Source organism: Crocodylus porosus, unplaced genomic scaffold (genome assembly GCF_001723895.1).
Source record: "Crocodylus porosus isolate Cpor-Errol unplaced genomic scaffold, CroPor_comp1, whole genome shotgun sequence".
In the NCBI taxonomy this organism is placed as follows: Eukaryota; Metazoa; Chordata; order Crocodylia; family Crocodylidae; genus Crocodylus; species Crocodylus porosus.
The window spans coordinates 16,638,172-16,662,808 of record NW_017728918.1 but is presented as its reverse complement, the minus strand read 5'-3'; the positions used below and the strand labels follow the sequence as shown (position 1 = coordinate 16,662,808).

Sequence of the window (24,637 nt, the reverse complement as noted above, 5' to 3'; positions counted from 1 at the left end):
TGGTTCTGATTGTTTTAGCTATACTTAGTAAAAAATAGATCTTAATGGAAATTTACCAGTAAGGGCTTAGGACATCTATTTTATAAGACATCACTAACTGTCAGAAAGACAGCTTTCTTCTTACAGGGGCAGGAACATTGCTCTTTCTATGTTCAGCTGAGACTCCTCCTACACAAAAATCCAAATTAACATTCTGTTCCTCTAAATGGGCATTTGTATTCAAAAACAAATGAACTTCACTAATTTAGAGCCCTCAGTGCACTTCAAGCCCAAATCAAATGCACATTCTGTGTTCTGAACGTTTCCAAAAGAGTGAAAAGGGTGAATTTCAACCTCTAAGCCCAGGAGACCTACTTTCTTATCATAGAAAATGAGGGTTGGAAGGGACCTCAGGAGGTCATCTAGTCCAACCCCCTGCTCAAAGCAGGACCACCCCCAGCTAGATCATCCCAGCCAAGGCTTTGTCTAGCAAAGTCTTAAAAACCTCCAAGGATGGAGATTCCTCCACCTCTCTGGGTAACCTGTTTCAGTGTTTTACTACCCTGCTAGTGAGAACATTCTTCCTAATATCTAACCTAAACTTCCTTTGCTGCAACTCAAGACCATTGCTCCTTGTTCTCTCATCTGCCACCACTGAAAACAGTCCAGCTCCATCCTCTTTCAACCACCTTTGAAGTTAGTTGAAGGCTGCTATTAAATCCCTTCTCAGTCTCCTCTTCTGCAGACTAAATAAGCCCAATTCCCTCAGTCTTTCCTCATAACTTAAGTCATGTCCCCCAGCTCCCTCACCGTTTTCATTGCCCTCCGCTGGACTCTCTCCAACTTGTCCACATCCTTTCTGTAATGGGGCCCAAAACTGAACACACTACTCCAGATGTGGCCTCACCAGTGCTGAACAGAGGGGAAAAAATCACTCCCCTTGATAAACTGACACTTAAGATCACTTGCTTACACACAGGCTTGAACTACCAGGCTTTTTTGGTTATCAGCTCACAACCCAGGGCCCTCAGCCACAGAAGAAGCCTAAAAAACAGCTTACCAAGCAAGTTACCAAGAAACACAAAGTGATCCCAGTATGACAAGCTGCTGCCACACAGCAGTGCCAGCACAGTGAAATAGCACCGCTATCTACTAACAACTCGACATTTCCCATGCACTCCAGGTAGTGTGACAGTTCTTCCACAATGATTACTTCGGGGCTCCGAAGAGCTACTAAACACAGTTGCCCTTCTCTCCCTCCTTTCCAGCTCCACAGAAAGAAGAACAAAGGACATGTGCAACTCCAGTTCATTTGCTGAGCAAGTCACCAACTATATGAAGCCGAATTACATTCAGAAGGCAATGCCTTTCTGACACTGAAGTGTGCCTCCCTCCAAAAACAGTCCCACTGAAATCAATGCTGTTACTTGCTCAGTAGGCTGCTGTTCAGTGGAAGGGATTTCAGTCTGGCCACCAATGAATAAAGACCTTAATTTTCTACCCAGGTGGTACTAAATGAAGTATGTGAATATGACAGATGCACTTCTTGGAAGAAAGAAACACTTCTTTCTTCCTTGCAGAGTGACAGCAGCAGAACCCAAGCACATAACTTCCTTCTTGGAAAATCATCTTACCACAAAAAGTCTCCTTGAATTTGGATGTCAACTTTCCAATCACATCGTAGGTCTCCACATAAGAGACATGTTCATTCAGTGGCTCACTGGCCATCAGCCTCAAGGACTGGATGTCTGCCCGGCCCACTCCAACTGCGTAGATTTCGATGCCAGAAGCCTGGGCTCTATCTGCTATCTCCTGCACCTGGTCCTGGGGATGCCCGTCTGTCACAATGATGGCTACCTTGGGGATACTGAGAGAAGCTGGCCGAGCCCCTGCTTCTTCAGCAAAGACTTCTTCCATGGCTGTCTGAATGGCTAGGCCAGTCATTGTGCCGGCAGACAAGGGTTCAATGCGGGACACAGCTTCCTTCATGGAGGCTTTGTTGAAAAAGGTCCGCAGGAGGAACTCGATGTTGACTGTGCTGGCATAATTTAAGACTGCCACGCGGGTGGCTCTTTCTCCTACGTCCAGAGTATCAATCATTTTTGACAGGAAGATTTTCACCTTCTTAAACTCGTCGACTCGAACACTACGAGAACTGTCTATGATAAACACAAGGTCCAGGGGCCGGCTCTTGCAAGTACCCACTGCAAAGAATAAGAGAAGAAACATAAATCCCCATAAACTCCAAATTCAAGCTGCCCTTAGTTGCAAGCCGCTCCTACCTATTAAATGCGGGGTGCTTGGGTACATTTATAAGACGATTAAATACTACACTGACAGCTGCATTAGAAACACCTTTCACTGAAAGCCACATAAAGAAGTAAATTACAATTTTACATGTCTAAGTATTAAATCAAGTATTGAAAGAAAATTATGTTGAGTAACAGCTGTAGTGATGATACAGAAACATCCCTTAGAGGCATAAACTGTTTGGAATTGGGTTGTTTGTTTTTATAAATGTTTAAACTTGAATTTCCCAATTTTAAATCCAGGTAGGTAAAGTACTGATTAGATCATTCCTGGTTTACATATGAACAACCGCATTAATCACATGGCTGCCTGTTAATCAAAAATTTCTTTTTGACTGTATTTTACACCCAGTGGAAAGTGAGAGCATGAGATAACTAAGCCAGCAAGGAGCCAGAAACAGAGGATGCTCTGATAAAAGTGCTGCCTTTGGAGGCTCCTATAAAACATGATTTTCAGTTTTAAAAAAAAATAATCCCAAAGGAATATTAATTAGGAACAAATCAACAGACACAAATTTCATAGACTCCTAGAGAAGTCGGGCTGGAAGGGACCTCCAGATTTAGTCCGACCCCCTGCTTAAGGCAGAATCAGCCCCATTCAACCATCCCATACAAACCACCATCTAAACCAGTGATTCTCAACATTTTTTGTACCAAGACCCATGTGTAAACATCACTGGCCAGACCCAATTCGGTGCCTCTCACTCCCGACCCGCTGCCCGCAGTGTATGGGACGGGGAGTGTGGGGCAAGGGGCCCAAGCAGCCCCTTGCGGACTGCTGGCCTGCAAGGGGAAAGCCACGGTTCCCCACATTTTTCTCCTGTAGAAGAGAATCCATTTTTAAAGTTTGCTTGCAACCCTTTCATTTATTCCTGCAACCCACTTTTGGGTCCTGACCCAGCCGTTGAGAAAAGCTGATGTAAACTCTGCCTAGTACTGCTGCCAGTCCTGGCACAACACCGACCTAACACCTAAACCTGGCACAGGTAAAGCCGGGGAACCACCACAGCCAGCACCCCGCCTCTGGAAAAGGCTGGCAATATATACTCAGGAGAACCAGGCTCCGGCTGTCAACCCCGTCTGAATCTATCCCAGGAGGCTTTCAGCGCGCCAGCGTACCCGCGACACCCAATACGAACGTGCCCACGTGCTTGCTTTAATGAGCCACGGATTATGGAGCACAGACTTTACAACAGGAGGGCAAATGCACATTACTATTACAGTTGAAAAACCCACTAGACTCCACTATAAATCAGATTCGAAATGTAATATCGATTCTCACCAGTGCCCTATCGTTTGTCTCCCGGGATGCCTCTCAGCCCTCTCCTGGAGATTCAGATTGAATCCCTGGGCAATCCCAGAGGGGCTGGCGACCCTACCCGAGGCAGAGCCACCTGCCACGGAAGAAAGCGATGTCCCCGTCTGACCCTGGTGTGAAATCCCTTCAGGCCCCAAACCTGGCGAGGGCTGCCCCTAAGCGGAGGGACAAGACCCTCTAGCCAGGACCCTCCAGCTTGAACCCCACCACACACGCAGCAGCAGGAGAGGACGGGGGCGCCCAGCAGAGCCCGCAGGGGAGCGAGCGAGGCGCCCCGGGAGACGCGCGTCCCCAGCCCGGAGCAGCCGGTACCTGCGGGCTGGGCCGGGGCCGGGGCCGGGGCCGGGGAGCCCGGCGGCGGCAGCAGCAGCGCGAAGCAGCCCAGGAGCGGGAGCGGGAGCGGGAGCTGCATGGTGCCACCCTGCCCCGCGTCAGCCCGGCCCCGCGCCCTTAAAGCTCCGCGCGCGGCGGGAGGCGGCTCCGGGGGGGAGGGGGCGGGGCGGGATCACCACAGAAGCCCGCGGTTTGCTCAGGGGCCGGGGGGTGGCCCCGGGATGGGGGCAGAGGACGTGAGGGGGCTGCGTGTAGCAGACTAGCCGGAGCAGGGATCCTCCGCCAGCTGCCCCCCAGGCGACGGAGCGGGGCGGGGCGGGGCTGGCTGCGGGGGAAAGCTTCCTCCCTGGGCAGGCGGTGAAGCACTAAAACAGGCTGCCCGGAGGGATGGTGGGCTCCCCCTCGTCGGAGGCTGTCAAACCCGGCTAGACAAAGCCTTGGCTGGGGTGATGCTTTGAACGGGGGTTGGATTAGGTGGCCTCCCGAGGTCCCTTCCAGCCCTCATTGTCTAGGATGGATCTGGGAAGACAAATGCACCGGGTTACCTAGAGGTAGCTAACTGAAACAGGGCTCTGTTAAGGTTTTTCATTGCACTGAGGCCCCGGTCCTTTCCAAGCCCCGTTTTCTATGATAGCTTTGACTGGGCCCACTATGGAGCAACAGGGTTGGTCCAATAAAAGGTTTTTCCCCCAACAAAACTCTCACCTCAGGCGCCCTTTCTGGAGCGCAATGGCACTCTCCTGCTGCAATCAGTACACCTCCCAATAGGCAAATGCAGTATCCAAACCCTTCTGGCTAGCTGTGGGCTCGCTGAGCTGCTCTGCAACAGAAGGGTGACTCTAGTGGGTTTTTCCCCCCCCATAGCCAAAAAAAAAAAAAGTGCAAAAGCAAAGAGCTGGCATTTTGACAGGAGCCTGGAGGCTGAAAGGGTTGGGAACCATGGCGCATGGCCAGGTGGGATCCAGTCAGCTTCAGGAAACACAGGCCCAAAGCGGCCACACACAGCCACTGGCTGCCCAGCCTTGGGTAGCTCAGGTTGTCCCCCTGCATCCCCCAGGGGCTTATGGCAGAAAATATTTTCCAAAGAAGCCTGTGCGCATGTGTGTAAGCGCACACCTTGGTTTCAACCTCTGTCCCACAAGACAAATTCAAACCACAGAGCCATGGTATGCAGCCTGCAGAGCTCCCCACTGATTGGGAAATGTGGTGGTGGGGGAGCAGTGGCAAGTAATAGGGCCACCCTTCCCTGGCTGCCTGATTACCAAACCTTGTCCCCTCCCCTCCCCATCCAGGGGCCAGATCATGCCTCTTTCCCCCCTCCGTGGCTGGATCAGGACCAGGCCATGCCCCCTTCCCCCATGCAGCCAGGATGGAGACAGACCACACTCCCTCCTCCCCCAGTGCAGCCAGATCTGGCACCTCCTTGCCCTTGCACTTGCCAGATCCAGCCCAGGGACAAACACAGCACTGTCCATCCAGCCGGAGTGGGGAATAAGACAGGGCTCTCTAGCGCTAGAACAAACCTACGTGTACATTTAGCAAAGGCTACAGAGGTTTGCCTCCTTTATTTTTCCCTGCTGGGCTGGGCAGATGTTGACCGCTGTACTTTATTGTCACCCACTTGGACAATGCTTCAGGTACTCCCGACCCCCTAATCATCCCCAAAACAGCAGAGCAGTCAAGTGCCCAGGATGGCACTTGTGAAGTTTGAACCTCCAAACAATTCTTTGTGCTACTCTCTGCTCTCCTGGATTTCACACAGTAGCTAGCCCCTGGGTACCCTCAACTCCATAGTCCTGTCACAGGCCAGATTCCCACAGCCCTCAGTAAAGTCCAGTTCTGCAGTCGGCAGAGCAGTGGTTCTCAACCTTGTTAGGCTCAAAACAGCCCTCGGAAAACTTCAGCATTTAGTTCTCACTTGTGCTTCTGACTACAGGAAAATAAGAGCAATTCTTCTGTTGCAAAGAAATCAGGAAGGCCACAAAAGGGCAGAATGTTTTTCATACTATGGATTCGTGTTTCAAGTTTCCAAGTTTGTCATCTGAATCGTATTTGCACACCTAAGTGCTAACATTGATGGCTCCCTTGAGAGCATCTTGAGCACTCTGGGAATCACTGAGGCACCAGTAAGGATGGCATCCATAATCCAGTCTGGGCACCACTTCTAGTAGTTGGGTAACTAGTATTTTTCTGTGCCCTGCGCAGAGGTGTACATGGCAGGGGGTTTCTAGGCTCCAGCAGCTAGTCTCCATCCATGCTGGGCCATAGGAAGTAGTCAGCAGGCAGGGGGCCCCATCCAGTGGGGTGAAGGCAAAGTGCCACCAGAGCCCATGGCAAGCACCAACATAAAAGCCACCAAATTCAGCAGCAGCATTAACCACCCGGAGCCTCCCTCTCCCCCAGAGCAAGCTTCAGTCCCTCAACTGTCTTGTGCTCCACGTGCCCAACTGGCACCAGCCTTGCCCTCAGGTGCATTAATTGTGGCCTCTGCCCTCCCCTGTAGCTATGCCCATGCCTTGTAAGTAGTGCTTGGTATCACTTCCTTCCCCTAGCCCTGGTGCAACATTTGGTCCCCCTCAGGCCTCGTTGGGGCTTCAGCCTTCCTGGCATTGGACCTTTTTCTCTGGCTATGCCCCCTCAGGCTAGGTCCACTGCCTCAGCTCTTGGCTTCTGAGCCCCTGGCCCTGGTCTCGTCTTTCTCGGGCCCCTGACCTAGGCAAGGCTGCTGTCTTGTGTCCTAGCCCCTGGAGGCTGTGACCTAGGCAAGGCTGCTCTCATGCTGCTCAGCCCCTCCAGGTCTCTATTCTGGGTGCCTTTCAGGTGCCCCATGGCTTCCATCCCACCCCATAGCCACAGCTCAGTCCTTTGGTCAGACTTTAACAGAAAAGCAGTTTGCTTGTATTTGTTATATCTGAACTGTCACCCATCCTGGGGCAGTGCCCTACCACAAGCCATACTTCCCCATTAGCTGCTCTGTCTAGCTCCCCAGGGTAGCTTTGGTGTACGTGGGCCTGTATCCTGAAGCCCCTCTCCCCCAGGGGCTCCCCTTCACCCACAGCATGCAGGGCCAGACTGCCCCTTTCCCTTTAGGCCTTGGTTTATATGGCTCTAAACCATACCCCTTCCAGCCATGCATCTCCCCAGTCACACATAGGGGTTTCCCCTTTGCTCAATGGCTAGCCGGCTTGGCCACTACACTATCTCTTTAAAATAACAGGGACCTCTGGCTCCGTCTCACAAGCCTGCCAAAAAAGGCTAGCCCTCACTGACTTAAAAAAATGCAGTCAAGATTATTGGTAAACATTTCTTTAAAAGATTTATTAAAGAATCATTTATCACAAAAAAGAGAAAAATACATAAAGATTCAAAGCATGCAACCATCTTCTCCCACACTTACATCATTTCTGTCTGCATTTTTTTTTTTTTGCATTCACAGCATACTGCAAAACTGAACTTTAGTTCCAGTCTCACTCCTCTTGAAAAATAGTGTTTCAAGGCATTGGATAACAAACCCCCCAAAAACAGTAAGGTAAGATAATGCATGAGAAAAGTGCAAAGTTAAAAAAAACCCCAAAACATAATAAAATGTACCGCATTCAGACCCCCGCCCCCTCCACAGCAGTGTATTTAAAGAAAGGCAAACTGTTCTTACTGCTTGATCCGATTTTCTTTATGAACTACTGTTACAAAAATAACAATACAGTAAAGGGTCTACACCTGTAAATACTTGAATCTGTGGCTCCCTCATTTTATGCATGCTGTTCAGTTGATACCACCAGAAACCACACAAGAGTAAAGTTGTTCATATACAGAAGTTTTGTACTATAAGCCTCTAAAGAAAATGTTTCTGAATATGAAGAAAGAGGAAAAAAAAAAGAAAAAGCAAAAAGCAAATAGACAGTCATCTTCAGACATGTTTTGCTTAGCAGGTTTATATCAAAGTGTCCTTCAACAAAACAGTTCTCTCCCAAAGCCCTGAATATTTCTATTTAAGCAGTTCTGCAAGATTAGAAGTCAACCCCCCCGGCAAACAATAAGCTGGTCTACATATTAAGTAACGTAGCCGTTGCTTCAGGCAGGTATGTAGGGAGGTGGGGCTTCCTTCTCAGGCATCTTCACTGCCATTTCATAGGTTGGCAGAACATACTAGAAAAAAGAAAAAAATAGCCAGATGAACTGTAGTCTTTTAAGACAAAAAATAACGTGGCTAATGTGACCTATTGCAGGCAGGTTTGAGAGTGAATTTACTCCCAAGTTTTAGTATGTACACTAAACAATGGCGCAAAGTATAAAAACAGCTCGTGTTCTGCTCAGTCTAGACCTTGGTCATATGCCACTTGCTGTTCACTGGGCAAAGGCTAATTTCAGAGATCTCTCTCTAGCTACATACAGGTGTTCATTTCTAGCAGTGGAAGGTTTCCAGTCTCCAGGTGGGGCAGGAGCAGTGCTTTTCCAGAGCAGGGTGACTCGGGTCTCCTGGTTCCTAGGAAGAGTTAAGCCACGGGGAAGTGTACAAGTGTTCATTCTGCCAAGAGAAACTCCTGGGAACATCTTCTAACTGGTTGGAAACATGTTCTTCCTCTCTCAACTGCCATTTTTGGATTGTAAGAAAGAGAACGAACATTTGTACACTTGTGGCTTCTAACGAGAACGGCATTTCTTCCACTAGAAACTTAAATGCTCGTATGCAGCTTCCAAGACATTTTCTACTGGCAGAGGCGGGTAGGGATGGGGGCAGACAAAGTTTCCAGGCATTTGCTTCGAGTGTTCTGCATATTGCGTCTCCAAAAGAATTTAAAAGCCTGTTGGCCAATTAGAATATTCTTAAAGGATTTTTAAAGAAAGTTCACCGCCTTGGGTTCTGTCTAGTCTAAATAACCATTGTTTTACCTTCAGCATTTCTGTTAAGAACAGCTGTAAACAAGGCAAGCTTTGCTTGGGTGCAATGAGTGGGTGTTTCCCTCCCCTGTACTGTTCTATACCAGTGGTCAGCAACATTTTGTGGCAACAGGCCACACTAGGATAGGGCCGCTACCACTTTTCCCCCACTGCCTGGCTGCGGCACAGCACAAGAATGTCTTACTGCCCAGCTGGCCACCCAGGTGCTAAGACCTGAGATCCACAGGCCAAATGTGGCTTCTAGGCACAGACTGCCACCCCCCTGGCTCTACACAATCCTGCAGAGTAGATGGAATACAGCTGCTATACAAACTGTTTACTTGTACCCAAACCACAATGCCCAGTACTATAACCATAAAGTAGCTGAGGCCTGCAGACCAAATCCTTTTAAGACATAAGAAATAGGGAATGGGATTGTAGAATGAGAGCTTGACTTTGGTCCCAGTTTAAAACCATTACCATATTTTCCTTACATATAACACGCCCATTTTTCAAAATTCAGTCACTGGAAATTAGGATGAACCAAAGTAAATAAATATGATATAATGGGATGTACTTCATAGCCATGTTGGTCTGAGAAAAAAAGCAGCACAAAAATCTAGAACTCTTGGTTCCAAAATGATCCCAGTTGGTCTAATAAAAAAGTAAATTGCAAAAAAAATGGGCTCAAAAGGCCCTTCATCAGGCTCTGAGAAAAGTATAGATAGTAAAAAAATGAAGTTTATTTTCTACTTATGGGGACTTTTTACCATCTATACTTTGCCCAGAGCCTGAAAGATTGCAGAAAAGGATTTTTTTTTTGCGATTTCCCAGTTGGTTTAATAAAAGGGATCATTTCAGAGCCAAGAGTTCTAGATTTTTGTATTTAAATATGATAGTAGCAGTTTCTGTCTCTGCCAAAAGAGAAATCTAAAGAAATGTTAAAGGCTGCATATTTGACTACCTAGCTGTTGATACTTGCTTTTTCCCCCAGTAGGGGCTCTTATTACAGAAGTTGCCACTCAATTGTTTACTGCTATTTACCAGTATTTTCAAAGATAGATCTCTTGCCCTGCATTCTGCCTTTCACAAATAAGGTTCATGTCTTATTCTGGGGTGTACACCTTATTCTGGGGTGCACTGTGTGCAAGAAAATACTGGTCTATGGAATTAAAAACTGGACGAAGCAAATGGAACAACAGGCAACGAGACAGGAAGGCAGGATTCTACAATGCTAGTCTGCTGAGTCCATGCTCTGTGACCAAACAGCACTAGGGAAAAAGGAAAAACTGGAACCCCTGGGACTGCAGCTATAAGAAATGCCATATCTGCTACCCCTTTTTTTTAAGGGCAACTGGGGCCCAATTAAAAGATACCTTTTTGACCAGTGGTGTTCAACCTTTTTCCCCCGCAAGCAGTCCATATAGAAGAGCACCACCAGAGGCAAGGACTGCAGAGAAAAGCATTGCCACAGCTCTTCATACCACTGAGCTCACAGTGTGTCAGCATGAGCTCTGGCTGGAGCCACCATTTCTGCATGGCTCCAGAGCCCAAGGGCTGAACACCTTGCTGCTCAACACCTTTTTTCTCTTGCTGTTGAATTTAGCAGTGTTCACAAGCTGGGCCTGGGCCAAGTGAAAGCACTGGCTCTGGCCACAGCCCACAATGACATGCTGATAAGCTCTAGATACTAAACACTATCTTCCTGCTGACATGAACATTTCTATGGACATTTAAAGCCCTAATGCAAGAACCCCATTACTATCTTGATCATAGTTCAGACTCTTAAATGCAAGATGCATTTTCCAGCAGCCTTGCTGAAACCTGAGAATGAGGAAGTCCCAACACATTTCCGCCACTAATACGTAAAGACCAATTATATTACAAAGCTTGGAGAACAATACATCAGGAAAGTACTGCAGCAGTTATATAGTTATTGCCTGTCTCTCAATGTAGCTTTACCAAAATTATGTGCTAGTCTCAAAAGGTCTGTTACATTATATATTTTTACCTGTCAGTCCATCAAATGTTATCCATTTTTAAACCCATCCAATTCAGAGTTCATTTTTCCTTTACTCTCATGATTTAAATTTCCTTTGTGTACAGTCTCTGGGCCAGGACAGCAAGTGACATTTGCTGCTGCTGTTACTGCAAGTTCCAGCCAGCATGAGAAACACTTACTTATTTTCCGAAATCAGAAATCCATTTCCCAGACAAAAACACAGAATTCACTTTTTGCACCTCTCCTCTCCCCCGCTGATTGGCCGTAGGGCCCCAGCAGCCTCATGCCTCAGCTCTGATCTGTGAGAAGCATAAAACACATTTCTACTGCACTTTTTGCCTCTCGCCAATCAGCAGTGAGGTGCAGGGCTGCCCTGTGGCCAAGCAGTGGCAGTGGGTGGGTAATGCAGCAAGAAGAATGAGAATAAAGGTGCTGCTGCCCTATGCGCATCCAATCCAGTTTCAGGAAGTCCCTACGTGTTTCATTTTACTCATGGAAAAAAACACTTTAAATAAATAAATAAATAAATAAATAAATAAATGTTTTTCCAGAGATTTTTGCTCTTTTGTCCTGTACAGAAAGCTAGGATCCCTGGTTATTTTAAAAGCATACACAGATGCAATTGCCTATTATTTCAAAGGTCACATAACAAGTCTATAGGAAGAAACTTTACCTGTGGAGGAGCTTCAAATGCCGGGTACACTGCTATCTCAGGCAAATTTCTGTTGATGATGTACTTATAACAGTTCCATACACAGTTAATTAGATAGGCCTGAAACACAAACAATTATCTTTAATCCAATGAAAGTAAGCCATTTAAAACAGATATTAGGTTAAATTCATACCTGACAGAAGCAGGTGCAACCCTACTGAAATCACTAGCATCACCCTGGATTTTGTCTAAAATTTGGGATGGGCTTTTCACATGAAATGTAGCCAACCAGCTATGCTTCGAGGGCCTAAGTGCTGCTGGAGTTACAAGCTGATGTTTCTACTGTTTCAGGGGGACAAAGGCAAAAGGACAAAAAAGCCTAGCTAAATTACATCCATATATTCTATTCATCCCAACTGAAGCTTTTAGATCCCCTTTTCATGCCTGGGGCCCGGCTCCTGGGGCATCTGGATATCATCTGGACATTGTTTTGCACTAGGAGGTTAGTTGGGGAAAAAATTTTACAGAAGGCACTGACTTTTAGACCTATTAAAAAAATCCTTAAAAATAGCCACTGTGTCTGCCATTTCAGTGTCTGCCTATGTCTCCCTCAAAAGCTTTTATATTTTGTTATGTTTGGGTACCAGATAAAAGAAGTCCATGTTTCATTTTTTCTGTTGCTGGGAGGGGGTTTGGGGGGGGGGAAGGGCTGCTTTGTTGCTGTTGTTTTTTGCTTTTTTAAAAGATATGGCTATGCCCTTATCCCAAAAGACCACAAGATCTTAGCCAGGTAGCTCTCCGGACTAGGAACTGGGTTTGATCAAATGGTCTGAGTTACCTGCACATTTGCATTCAATTATCCCTCTGCTGTACTGGCCCACTTATGGGCAAGCAAGGTATGAAAGTTCTTTCTTTATTAAAAAGTTTAGAGATTTTCATTTGCTCAAAGAATTGCAACATACAGAGAAACTAATACGTCTAAATTTCAAAACTTAGGTGAGCAAGCTGCCAGAGAATTCTTTTGCAGCATACAAGAGTCTGAATTTAAAAAGAAAAAAAAAATAACATATTTGCCTTGGTTAGAATTAGCCCCATCTTCCTTAATTAAACATCTCTATAGGGAAAGACTCAGTTTACCAAAATCCAAGAGATTCATTTAAGAACCACAAAAATCTACTATGCATTCTAAACAAAAAACAAACAAAAACAAAAAAACCCCAAAATAAGCCAACAAAGAAAAGCAAGCCAGTGTAAAATATAATACATAAGATTCAGTTATCCAGGCTCAGACACAAACATAGCTTTTAAAGGTATTTCTTTATACCTCTTATTATGGTCATTGCATAGAGATGAAAATTTGGAGACCTTACTTAAAAGACTTCCATAATTTCTAATCTTATTAGGGAGAGCTGCAGTAGAAATAAATTGGTATTAGTTACAGCAGATGTTTTTCCAAGAAATTTCACTTGGCCAAATGTAAAATGGAAACCCTGTTTCAGTGGGAAACTCCAAACCTTGTTCACACTGCTTAACCAATGTTTTAAGTATCACACTTGCAGCAACAGCTCGATGACATTCCAGAAACTTCATATTTATAAATTAAAAAACAAAACATCCAACAATTAGCTTACCTTTAAGATGATATTCAAAACAAAGAACACCAGGACAATGAACAAGAGCCAGCTTGAATCAAGTGCAAGGAGATCATCCTTGTAGGGGAAATCTGGCTAGTTAAGACAAACACTACTATGAACAAACAAATAATATCTGATACTTTTCCAACACGTGTGCTGGGAAACTTAAGAGTTTGTAGTACTTTCATTTCCCTCATCCTCTTTCAAGACATATTTACCCCACAGGTGAAGATACACGATGTATTTATTAAGTACATCAAGGTCAGTTTTCTCTAATTCACTGTCTTTTGCAACTCAAGACATTTCATTCTAGGGTAAAGTACATCCCTTTCTATATACTCACCTCCACTTCCCATGCCACCTTCTAAATTTGGGGTAGCCCTCTGCCACCTACTGAGCAGGTACTAGAGTAGCACCTAGCTGAAAGCTAGCTTGGCAGAGCTGGTCACAGGTCTATTCCTTACCACTGAGTAAAATTATTCTGTAGTAATCATCAGGTGTGGATACAAGATACAAAGTGACTGATCACAAGGAAACTACCAGAAGAAACAAGTGTCTACAGAAAAGCCTTGTGATTTCAAACTGCCACTAAATCCATCCCTCAAACTCTTGGCAATGCACATCACCCCGTGCTCTTTCAAAGAGCTGCTGAGCACATAATCCTACTCTAGAAAAAACTACATATTTTACTGAGTGAAAAAGAGTTTTGTACACACTGACTAGGTCAGCATGAGCTTCGGTCAGGCTAAGCTGGGAGGTTAGGGTGGAGTAGGTGCCCTGCTCCCCCCACCACCTCCAACTCCTTCAATATAATATAGGGCAAATCACATGGAAGGATTTATGCAGTTTGTAGAAAAGTGAAGGGAAAAAAAATTATGCTGTAGTTGTCTCAAGTCCCTGACCAGACTTATATATATCTGGGTGGCATGGGACTGCTCCTCATGCAGAAGGAACCCCAAGTAGAACATCTGTACAAGTGAATGTGTAACGTGTAAGAGACTGATCAGAATGAGCTGATACTGATCCAAGTCAATTTAGCGTTTATACTATCCTAGCTTAGGGGGAATCTAGTGTGTAATTAACAGACCACAAATACCCAATGACTATTTTTTCAGATTCACACGTTGCAAGCCATCTAAGGATAAATATTAGGAACATGGGACCGGAAGTTGTCATAGCTCAAATTTTGGTCCGTGCTATGAAAGGCACTTTAATCACACAATTCCATTCAGTAAAATTTCTTCTTTACAACTCTGACAGGTCTGTTCCAGATCCTCATTTCCATTAGGATCATTTTTCAGTCAAAGTTTTGGTACGAAACTTTGGCTGAAAGTTGGCTTATACTAGGATTCATAGACATTAGGGCTGGAAGGGACCTTGGAAGATTGAGTCCAGCCCCCCCCCTTCCCAAGGGCAGGAAGTCAGCAGGGATCATAGGATCCCAGCAAGATAAACATCCAAATGTCTCTTGAAGGTGTTAAAAGTAGGTGCTTGAACCACCTCCAGCAGCAGTCTATTCCAAACCTTGGGGGCTCAGACAGTAAAAAAGTTCTTCCTTATGACCAGCCTGAAATGGTCATGAAGGAGATTGTGACCATTCGACCTCGTCATCCCTTGGGGCGCTCTGGTGAGCAGACGTTCCCTCAGATCCTGGTGAACACTCCTGATAAACTTATAGGTGACCATCAGATCACCCCTGAGCCTGCGCTTTCCTACGCTAAAGAGTCCCATGGCTCTCAGCCTCCCATCATAAAGTCTGTTTTCCTGACCTCTGATCATGCACATGGCTCTCCTCTGCACTCTCTCAGCTTCTTCACATCCTTTTTGAATTGTGGAGCCCAAAACTGAATGCAGTACTCCAGCTGTGGCCTCACCAAAGCACAGTACAACAGGAGAATGATGTCCTGGGATATGTTTGAGAAGAATCTATGGATACAAGCCAGCGCTTTGCTTGCTTTAACTAGCTGCAGCATCACATTGAAGGCTCATGTTCATCTTGTGGTCAATCATGACCCCCAAGTCCCTTTCATCCGCAGTGCTAGCAAGAACTTATTTGTTCTTGTGCCAACACTGCCTTAGCTTAAACCATTCTTTTTTTCCCCCCCATCTGTGGCATTTACTTTGCCTTCCATCTCCCCAAATGTGTTAACAGAAAATGGCAATTACTTCCTCAATCAGTTTCCATTTTTCTAGACCAGACCTGGTCAACTTGCTGCCCATGGGCTGCACATAACCCACAAAAGATTTATTTGTAGACTGTAGGCTCCTGCCCCAGCCCACTCCAGTGGCTACTGCTACTGGGTCTCTGGACTCCTGCCTCCATATTCTGCTTCCTGCCACTGGTCTTAGAGAACAGGGCAGCACAGCACAGCCTGCAGAGCTTAGGAAGCCCGTGGCTTGGGGCTCCTATGAAGTTGGAGGCCAACCATGAGGCACAACACAATGGAGGGAGAAAGGAAGGGGTGGGGACCCCACAGCCCATAAGAGTATGCTCCAAAGTTGGACAGCCCTGTTTCACACAAACAAGTTAAGCTCTGTTAGTCTCCCTTTATACCAAGAAAGATCACAAAGATGAAGATGCTAACATTCCTTCTCTGTTCCTGTTCCATTTTGAATTCATCATTTTTGAACATGGAACTGCAATGAAGTCAGTTTAGCATTTACAGTACCTTGGCTACAAAGACTTGCCTAGAATAAACGTGGTTTTTTATTAATGCTCAGGTGATGACCTAGTTACAGAGATGAGGGTATCATTTTAGCTCCAAAATAAAGCCTCATTTAATTAAGTACTTACCAACTGATCCAGGTAGTCTTTAATTCTTGGCAAGAAAGTAAGAGAACTGATGGCAATCAGGCAATTCAGGACAAAGTCAAAGAGCTGGTAACAGAAGAATGGGATCAGCCAGCCCACTCGATGCTGAAGAAATAAGAGGTGGAATTTAGTCATCTGAACGTTGCAACAAAAGTTAGAATTGAAATCCATGAATATACTTACAGCAATTGCTCCATACACCATCATTGCGCTGATTGTGAACATGAGGAGGGAGAGGGCAAACACAATACAAACATGCTCTGAATTAAAGATAGAAACCAAAAGGTTACATTAATAGGTCATCCCCATCTTTAAGCACCAAATACTGCAACTAAGGATTTCAGCAGCTCTCTTGTTAATCACACACTGGACTATTTCATGGTTTTCACACTACACATGGCTTTTAGTCTGACTCAAGCCACTTCAATTATCTAACAACTATCAACGGACAGCAAGTGTGAGTTACTGTGGAAAGCCCCTACCGTATCAGGAAGACTGCTCAACTCATCAAGACCTCTGCAACCTGTACAAGTTCAGCCATGCTAATCTAGGACTGCAGCATAGCTAGATGTTATGGATAGGCTTGGCAGAATTTGATTTTTAATCAGTAAAGTCTATTTCACTTCTCACTCAGACTGACAAAAAAGTATTTCCATTGTTAACCATCAAAACTTATAAAAAGGGCTGCAAGAACAGGCTGTTGCCACAGTGCCAGCGTGGGCTCCTGCTGAGCAGCGGCTGGAGGCCAGGGAGCAGGCTGGGCAATACATGTTTGTCCCCAACCCTGCCCCTGAGCTCAGTGCCTGCAGGGTCCTAGGCAACTGGGCCCTCCCTTGCAAACTCAGGCAGGAGCCAACAGGCAGAGCAGGCAACTGGCTGCAGCAGGCAGCTGCCACTACAGCAGCTAGAGGTTTCTTTGCCAGGAGAAAAGGGGCAGTAACCACCACGAGACAAAAGGCAAGTAGGCACTAAATTTGGCGGCACTGTGTACAGGGGCTGGACAGCAGGCTGACAGCTGCCAGCACAGCAACTTCTCCCGTGCCTGCTATGTACTGGGCTGGAGAAGCGAGCAGGAATATGTGCACACAATCCTGAAAATTTGAAAAGCAATAAAAATCAAAGTTTAAAAATAGATATATATTTTAGACAAAGTTCTTTTAAAAAAATAAGAAATAAACATCAAGTTCTGCCAAGCCTAGTTATGGAGAAGCACACATTACAACTGCATTGGTTTCCACTGTATTAGATACTCAGTTTAAATCAAGTCAATGTGTAACAATAAGATATTTTATTAAGCTAGTACAACTTACATCAAGTGCCAGATAAATTTTAGATCACTAACTGTAAATTTTAGAGATGCTCTTTAAGCAAAAATATGTTATCCTGTGTCATGTGGAAAATTTCCCTTTACCGAAAAGAAGGAAACAGAAGTGGTTGGAAGGCTGAAATCCATGAGTGAGAGCACAAGAGCACTGCTCACCAGAACACAGTGAATAGTTTTTGGTGATATCTTTAAGCGGATTGACAGTATAGTTGGGAGAGATGCTAGATAAGCTTTCAAAATAATAGATCCCTGCTACAACAATAGCATGATAATGGGTACAACAATACTCCATCTCTGGATGGCTTTTGATATGAGGTTTGGGGTATCGGTTTAATAAGCCACACCCCATACTAAACAAATGAAGCCATGCTATGCCCTCCCTGCTCTGAAGTCTGGGTAAATGCTGTGTGTCATGATAGAAAGAACTCTCCTTCCAGTGTTATAAGCCTCTACAGCAACTCCCTCTTTTACAACTGCTGGACCATCACCACAGACTGCTTGGTACACTGGGAGCAGACCCGCTGAACACAGGATGCACTTGAGGGAACTGCAACAAAGATTAGCAGCCTGATTTTTTTTTTTTTGGATTTGGGGCACCTACTTTTTCCAAAGAAGTCAGAACAATGCAAGTGTCAACTGACTTAAAGTAGCACTTGTGTGTCTTCAGCATTTCTGAAAGACAAGTCATAAATCCCGAGAGGCATTCTTGACTCTCCGGTTTGTTCCTTTGAACATACCTCATCCCATACTTTCATTTCCTCATTCCAGTTCTACATACATGGCTCCCACCCCTCCATACCAAATGAGAGCAATAATGAGTCAATCAAGCTTTGATACCAAGTAACTATGTGGCTATAGAAACCACTAGCCTTCTGTTCACTTCTTTTTGACCCTCACTTCCTGTGGTGTGTGAATTTTGGGACAGGGAACAAGTCTTGGTTTTGTAAAAATGCTGTTTCTGGGCGTCTTAAAGAAATGACACCTCACACAACATTCTCAATATCTAATATTGATTATAATGCATCATACTTAAGAGAGAAAACCCTACTAGTTGCAAAGATGCAATCATTAAGCCATAGGCTATGACTCTTGTAACTAGCTATTTTTCCCCTGATCTACCTGGGACGTGAAACCAAGAAGTTCATGAAAAAGGAATGAGGTGTATAAAAAAAACTCAATGGCTTGATCTTCCCCGAGTGATTTTCCTCTATACTAGTTCATTCTCATTAATTCTTTAATTAGTCAAGACACTCAAAAAACAGTGGGGGCTAAGTCTAAGCTGTCAAGACAGCTTTCACAGCTTGGAACGATATTCCAATCTTTTGGTTATTATTTTCTTTTTCAGGTTCATCATACCCGATAGCCACAGTTAGTTTCTGAACGATTTGAAAAGTAACAAGAATCCTGCCAATTCAGCAACTACCAGTTCAGTTCCTAGTTAAACTAAACAAATTAATCCATATGCAGTTCAAGATCAAATGAGACGAGGCTAGTAAATGTTTAGTTGGGGGGAGGGGAAGTGGGGTGGAATAAAGCTTAGTTAAAAATAGAAGCAAAATCCATATTAAAGATTTCCTTTCTGAAATCAAAATTTAAGGCAACACAAAAAACAATTTTACTTAAGAATTTCGTAACTGATTTTTTGAAAGCCACAGCAGAATCTCCCCCAAACTGTAATAAATAAAACACTTTGTCAGTCAATACATCCAGGCTTAGTAATGGATTGCACACTAGTACTGCAATATATGCCATGAGAACAGAATACTTTCGTTAGTTTCAACAGAGCAGGGGGACACTGAAAAATGAAACACCTACCAGCTATACTGCCAGAAGCATAGTGATTGCCAATGACTTCATACTGTATGTCAACCGTTGGCACTGTGTTTGGGTGGGTCACTTCTACAGTCAGCACAATTCCCATCAGCATATGCATCACCTAAGAAAGATTACAGTCACAATACAAGCAAAGTTTTTCAGGTAAAAAAAATTAAACAGTTGGCCTCTTCTTCAGAGGAAAGCTGAACTGACCTTATATGTAGTTTAAAGCTGTTTTAGTAAAACCAAAACAAAAAGGTGCATTAGGACATCTTTTCCATTTTTAAGTTACAGCTTAAGTGAAACTGGATGCAACTTTCTTTAGATATGTCAGTCTCACTCCACATGCAGGGAAGAGGGAACAGATATTAAAGGGACACAATACACAGATTTTAAAAAAGCAGCTTCTACATAATAACATTAAATAATGTTACTTAAATGTAGTCTATAACCATCCAATTATGTTTCAGGAGGTACTTTTCTACCTTCAAGTGGCCTTAGTCCTTGGAAAGAGAGGGAGTAAGGGAAGAGAAAAAATGTGTCTTTCAAGGACGCCCCACTATTACAGCTCTAAAGTACAAGCAAGAGACTCTTGAGCCCACTCCACCCCCAGTTTGGGGCACTGAAGAGACTTGCAATGATTTCCATGGAAACAGGTCCTGCACACAGAAGGGATCAAAAGAAAGGATAATTAAATGCCGCAGAGTTTAAGAAAACCGTACCATAAACAAATCCCTTGGAATCTTGTGGTAAATCAACTTAACAGGCGTAAAAGTACTTATGGCTAGATGCTTTATAAGGCTCATATTTCTTTGCAAATAAGTGCCAGATCTTATTTAATCCCCTGTTCTGGTTTAGTGTTGCTGCATAAATCACAGAAATGTTTCAAAGACATACCCGTAATACCACAAAGAAAGAAAAGGGACTGAGTAAGAATAAAAGATTCCTTATCAGTATTATAATACTCATTTCTAACTTGGAGTATTTCAGTTATTCATCACGAAAGTAAAGTAGGAAATCTATCACCGTTTCTTTGTTAAAATGCAATTTTTCAATGTGACATTTTCCATTCAGAAATGCCACCTTGTGGGGATGCATTTAAACAGGGGGTCCTAGAAAATATGGGTTTGCAGTTTCCAAGCATTGAAGTACTTCAACCAGAATTCCCCTTGTTTGTTGGTCAGATTCCAGGAGTATCTGATGCAATAATGGCAGTTTTATGCACAATTACTGAATTCTTTTTAAACAAAAGCAGCTTGTTTAAGAAACTAAACTTGCTTGTAAAAACTGTTGTCCAGCATTTAACAAGATTCTTGTTTTCTACATTCGGGAAGTTAAAATGTATTTGTTTAAAAAAATAATTGGGAAAAAAAGCTTTCAGTTAAAACCTGTTTCATGGGCACAGGCTACTTAAAAACCAGAATCAGAACCAAATTCATTCTTGATAACCATTTGTGGTTCACTGGAAACTATAAAAAAAAAAAAGCCAGATCTTAAGACACTTTTGATGAATTAAGATTCTACCATGTCCAACCAATGCCATTAAATTGGTAGCACAAATAGGATGATAAAAAAAAAAACTTGACATTTCACTGAAAGTTAATTTTATTCCTGAACTGAATTTTCACAATATTTTGTCTATGCAAAATGGGGGGGGAGTGTAAAGTCTTTCCAAGTTTACTTCTGATTTGGAGTTTTACACTTGTAATACAGAGATCAGCTCCAGGGACAGACAAATAACTTATCTGGCTGAGCTGGTAGCTATATTCTGTCTAATCCTGGTTCAATTTCAAGCATTATCTTCTGGCTACCTAAGATATCCAAGTCTAGGAGTTAATGTTTATCTACTGGGGAGCAGGTAAGACCCAAAGCTCAGTCACAGAATTTTAATTCAATACCACCAGTGACTTCAAATGAGAGTCTAGTCTGATTTTCATTCTCTCACATGGAATGAACTGAAGCCACCACAGCAGCCCACCCTCACACAGAAAATCAGGGTCAAATCGTTCGCGTCCCAATGTCAAACATCACTAGATGTACAAACATATTTATACTGTAAAGCAGGTTCAGCCAGTTTTAGACTTGGTTTTTAAAACATTTTGCTGTAGCAGTCTACACAGAGCCTAGATGAGGGGGAAAAAAAAAATGGTACAGGAAAAACAAATGTGGAATTCACAGAACTGAAGTATCACACCCACCCAAAACAGCAAGCAGCTCACTTCAGCATTCAGAGCAGCTTTCCTGCTCTACCTTTGCTAAGGCCTCAGCATGAAAGGGTCAAATCTCTGTCCTATTAAATAAGATAAACAAATATTTCATAGCTAAAAGTTTTTTTAAGGTTACTTGTTTTTATAGTTGTTGTAATTCTTATAAGAGAGGTTCAGGATGACCACCAATCTGTGCAAACTGTTTGTTTAGACATGTCCAGCTTAATTACAGAGCTGTTTACTTTTTCCTCTAAATCCACTAAATTACAATGGTTACCATTTAAAGAATCATGAGTTACCTACTGGTATCGATTTTCAAATACCTAAAACAAGAAACATTGTGCAGTACTTTGGCAAGTACTGACCTTCCAGTGGTGACTGTTTTGTTCTTGGGCAAGCATTTCTAATGCCTAAACAGGAGAGTACTTCAGTTTCATGATTCAAAGCTCTAATTCTAAGGCTTCTCTAAGCATTAAATTTGTCCTAAATTGTGTAAATTGATGAACTAAACAACTGAAAAAAATCCTATTTTTCTGTAATGCAGCCATTTTAGGGCAATGTAATGTCTTTGCATTGTGTCAGCCTCCTCTTATTCAAGAGAAGTGACATGGGGGAGGGTAGTAGTTGTATTTTAAAACTAATTTCATTTTAATTAATTGAATTAGGTTGCAGACTGTAAATTCTTATGTGTCAGCAATAACCAACCACTGAAGAGACTGTGTCCAGCCTGCTACAGCAGCAATGGTCTGCCTTTGCACCAAACTATTTTAGTTTGGCCCACCATTGCTGAAAGGTTGTCAACCTCTGAATCTGAGTATTATTGAAACCAATTAAGCTTTCCCCTCCCCTTCTTTTTGAGAGGTTTTGCTCAAAAGAAACAAACACACCACATGATGAACTAGGTGTCTAAGTAGATCACCCCCTCTCCTCAGAGTCCTAAAATCTGGTACCAGTTGCATTGTTTTGGATGAATTTCTAAAACTTTTTGCCAGAATTAGACAGCCCCTCCCACCAAGACAATGCTATTACTTAAGTTTGTTTACTAAATTCTGATCTGATAGTGCCAACACATAATTCAAGCTTCTTGTATCTGGAAAGTAGCATACCCAATGAAAAGGGAGCTTCAGCAACACATTTTACACCAATGAGTGTAAGATCGCAAACAAAAACTGCTACCTGGCATAAATATCCCAGAAAAGCCCCTAAACATCATTAAACACCTGACTGAGGTTCACAAGAGAATTCAGTTCCAAGCAGAGTCAAAGTGTAAATGTCTCCAAAAAATTATTTGTAGAGTCATGGATGTAAGATGTTCTTTAGCATTAAACCCGACACATCTATTCTGAACTAGCAGCACAAGTACACACACATCAATGTACAATACAAATACTGCCATTGTTTCAGTATACCACCTTCCCTTCAATTCTTACTGCTCCCACTACTTCATTCCTTCTCTCTACAACCAAACTCTATGTCAATACCTCTTATAGTTACATAGTCAATGCCTGGTGCTGACAACATACTGGCACCATGTTGCTTCTAAATGAAAAACAATGCTGTGGGAGTGTTATCCAAGTACATGATATGGAAAACATCCTTCAAGAAAACGTTACTGGTAAGGAAGGGGCTGTTGCTGCTGCAAGCAAGTATCAACTGTATTAGGGCATCCTCCCTCTCTCTCCTTTGCCCCCATCCACTTCCATTACTGTTCTTCCCTCCTGTCCTGCAGCAAATAAATAAATAAATAAATAAATCACTGTAGCTCAAGGTTCATTTTCTCCAGAGAACAGCAGTTCAGGGCCTGTTCTCATCACCACTCTTTCTTTCATGCCAGACAACAGAATAGTTCTTGCAACTTCTTGTAGAAAGCAGTGATTTCCTAGCTACTTAGTTCACTTCATACATTTCTGCCTGCCCATCAAATATACTGACTTGACTTGGTGGTGGTGTTTCCCCATCTCAGTATGACCTAAAATTCATGACCCCTCCCACATCTTATAGGGTTACAGTTCTGAGCTCGGGTGCTTTGCCCTCTCTGGATAAAATAACCAATGCTGTTTGGGTGGGCAAAAGGGCTGTCTGTCCCTCTCAACTTACATGAAGATTTGGTGCGGCTCTGGCAAACTGCACTTGAACTGAAGATTAACTGCCACCTCTCCTCCACTAACTACTCTGACACCCAAGAGGACAAAACAGCACTCACCTTTTCCTTATTCCTGCTGAAAATGGCTATTTCCCAAAATTTACAGCCTATTATTTTTTAATCTGACTCAGTAGTAAGTGCTACTCCCCTCCTCCCAATACTTCTCCAGAACCGAGGACCATAACAAAAATCACTGCTGTCTTTGACTTTTGTATGCCTCTGGGGAGGCCAGAGGAGTGGGTGCCATTGTTTCCATTACAAAACGGAATCACCTCGCCCAGTGCAATGATCACTTAGGTTGACCTAGCAATCTTATTGCTAACTCCCTACCATCTCCCACATCAAGCTCAGCTCCTGGTGTATCCTTTCGCTAGTCAGCAATGCCCATTACCTTGTCTCTTGGCTTCCTTCCCTGCTCCCCAGCACCCTCTGCAGTTTGCTCCAGGAGCAGGGGCCCAGCCAGCTCCTTTCCCTACATCTCCTCACCCAGCGGTTTCAGTGCAGGCTTTCCAGAATCCCTTTGTGCTAACCAATCTCACCCTGCTCTTCTCCAGGCCCTTCCCCACCCCAAGTCTTCAAACTTCACCTCCCACAACCTGATCTGAAAACCCTGGCCACCCTCCTTAGGCTCCTTCATCAGCCACCCTCAAGAGTGTAAGGAATCAGGCCCTGGGTTTCAGGGCCCAGAGAGCCTGTCTGCCCAGGTGCACCCCCACCACCAGAATGATGCACCCGCCAGCGACACGCCCTGCTTCAGCAGGGCCCATGGGCAGCCCAGGCCCTGGCCTAAGCAGCTGGGGGCTGAGATAAGTCCCTGAGATCTACCCCATCCACCCAGGATACCATGCCCTGGCCCCGGGACGAGGCCCTCCTAACACAAATCGGTGGCAGAGCGCATGCGCACCCAGCAGCCCACCGGCCCGGCCACAGGCGCATACGAAATACGACTCCCACCCCCCACTGCTCGGCTCCCAGGCAACGGACGAGTCGTCGCGCATGCGCAGTGCAAAGCCCCCCCGCGCCGCTGGCCGTCCCTTACCATGTACCAGGTGCCCACGATGATGGTGCCGGTGCGGACGTGGCAGCAGCCGCAGCAGCGGGTGCTGTAGAACCGATCCCGGCTCCGCTTGAGCGTCATGGCTACAACTACGATCCCTCCTCGTCGGACTGGACGCGGCGTCTGCAGCCGCTCAGCCAAGCGGAGGGCGGAGCCCATGCGCGTCACCACCGC

At 44.5% G+C, this 24,637-nt stretch overlaps 2 protein-coding genes across 3 annotated transcripts in view; both read right to left on the bottom strand.

Moving 5' to 3' along the window:
- MATN3 (matrilin 3) overlaps nucleotides 1–7,341 on the bottom strand; it is an 18,744-nt gene extending 11,403 nt beyond the window's left edge. Inside the window, exons 1-3 of the mRNA XM_019538131.1 lie at nucleotides 7,337–7,341; nucleotides 3,919–3,950; nucleotides 1,614–2,183 (exon numbers count right to left, since the gene is read on the bottom strand). Coding sequence (XP_019393676.1) covers nucleotides 1,614–2,183; nucleotides 3,919–3,950; nucleotides 7,337–7,341 — 607 coding nt within the window. The remainder of the gene's footprint in view (nucleotides 1–1,613; nucleotides 2,184–3,918; nucleotides 3,951–7,336) is intronic.
- On the bottom strand, nucleotides 7,237–24,637 carry LAPTM4A (lysosomal protein transmembrane 4 alpha). Of its 2 annotated transcripts, none has more exons than XM_019537358.1 (7): nucleotides 24,446–24,637; nucleotides 19,057–19,177; nucleotides 16,101–16,177; nucleotides 15,900–16,022; nucleotides 13,103–13,198; nucleotides 11,493–11,591; nucleotides 7,237–8,085 (listed from the first exon to the last, which is right to left on the bottom strand). In XM_019537358.1, exons 1-7 carry the CDS (start codon nucleotides 24,620–24,622, stop codon nucleotides 8,011–8,013), a joined length of 768 nt encoding a protein of 255 aa, XP_019392903.1. In that variant the 5' UTR covers nucleotides 24,623–24,637; the 3' UTR covers nucleotides 7,237–8,010. The 2 variants fall into 2 exon arrangements, with proteins under 2 accessions (XP_019392903.1, XP_019392904.1); XM_019537359.1 differs by lacking the exon at nucleotides 24,446–24,637 and adding an exon at nucleotides 19,636–19,719.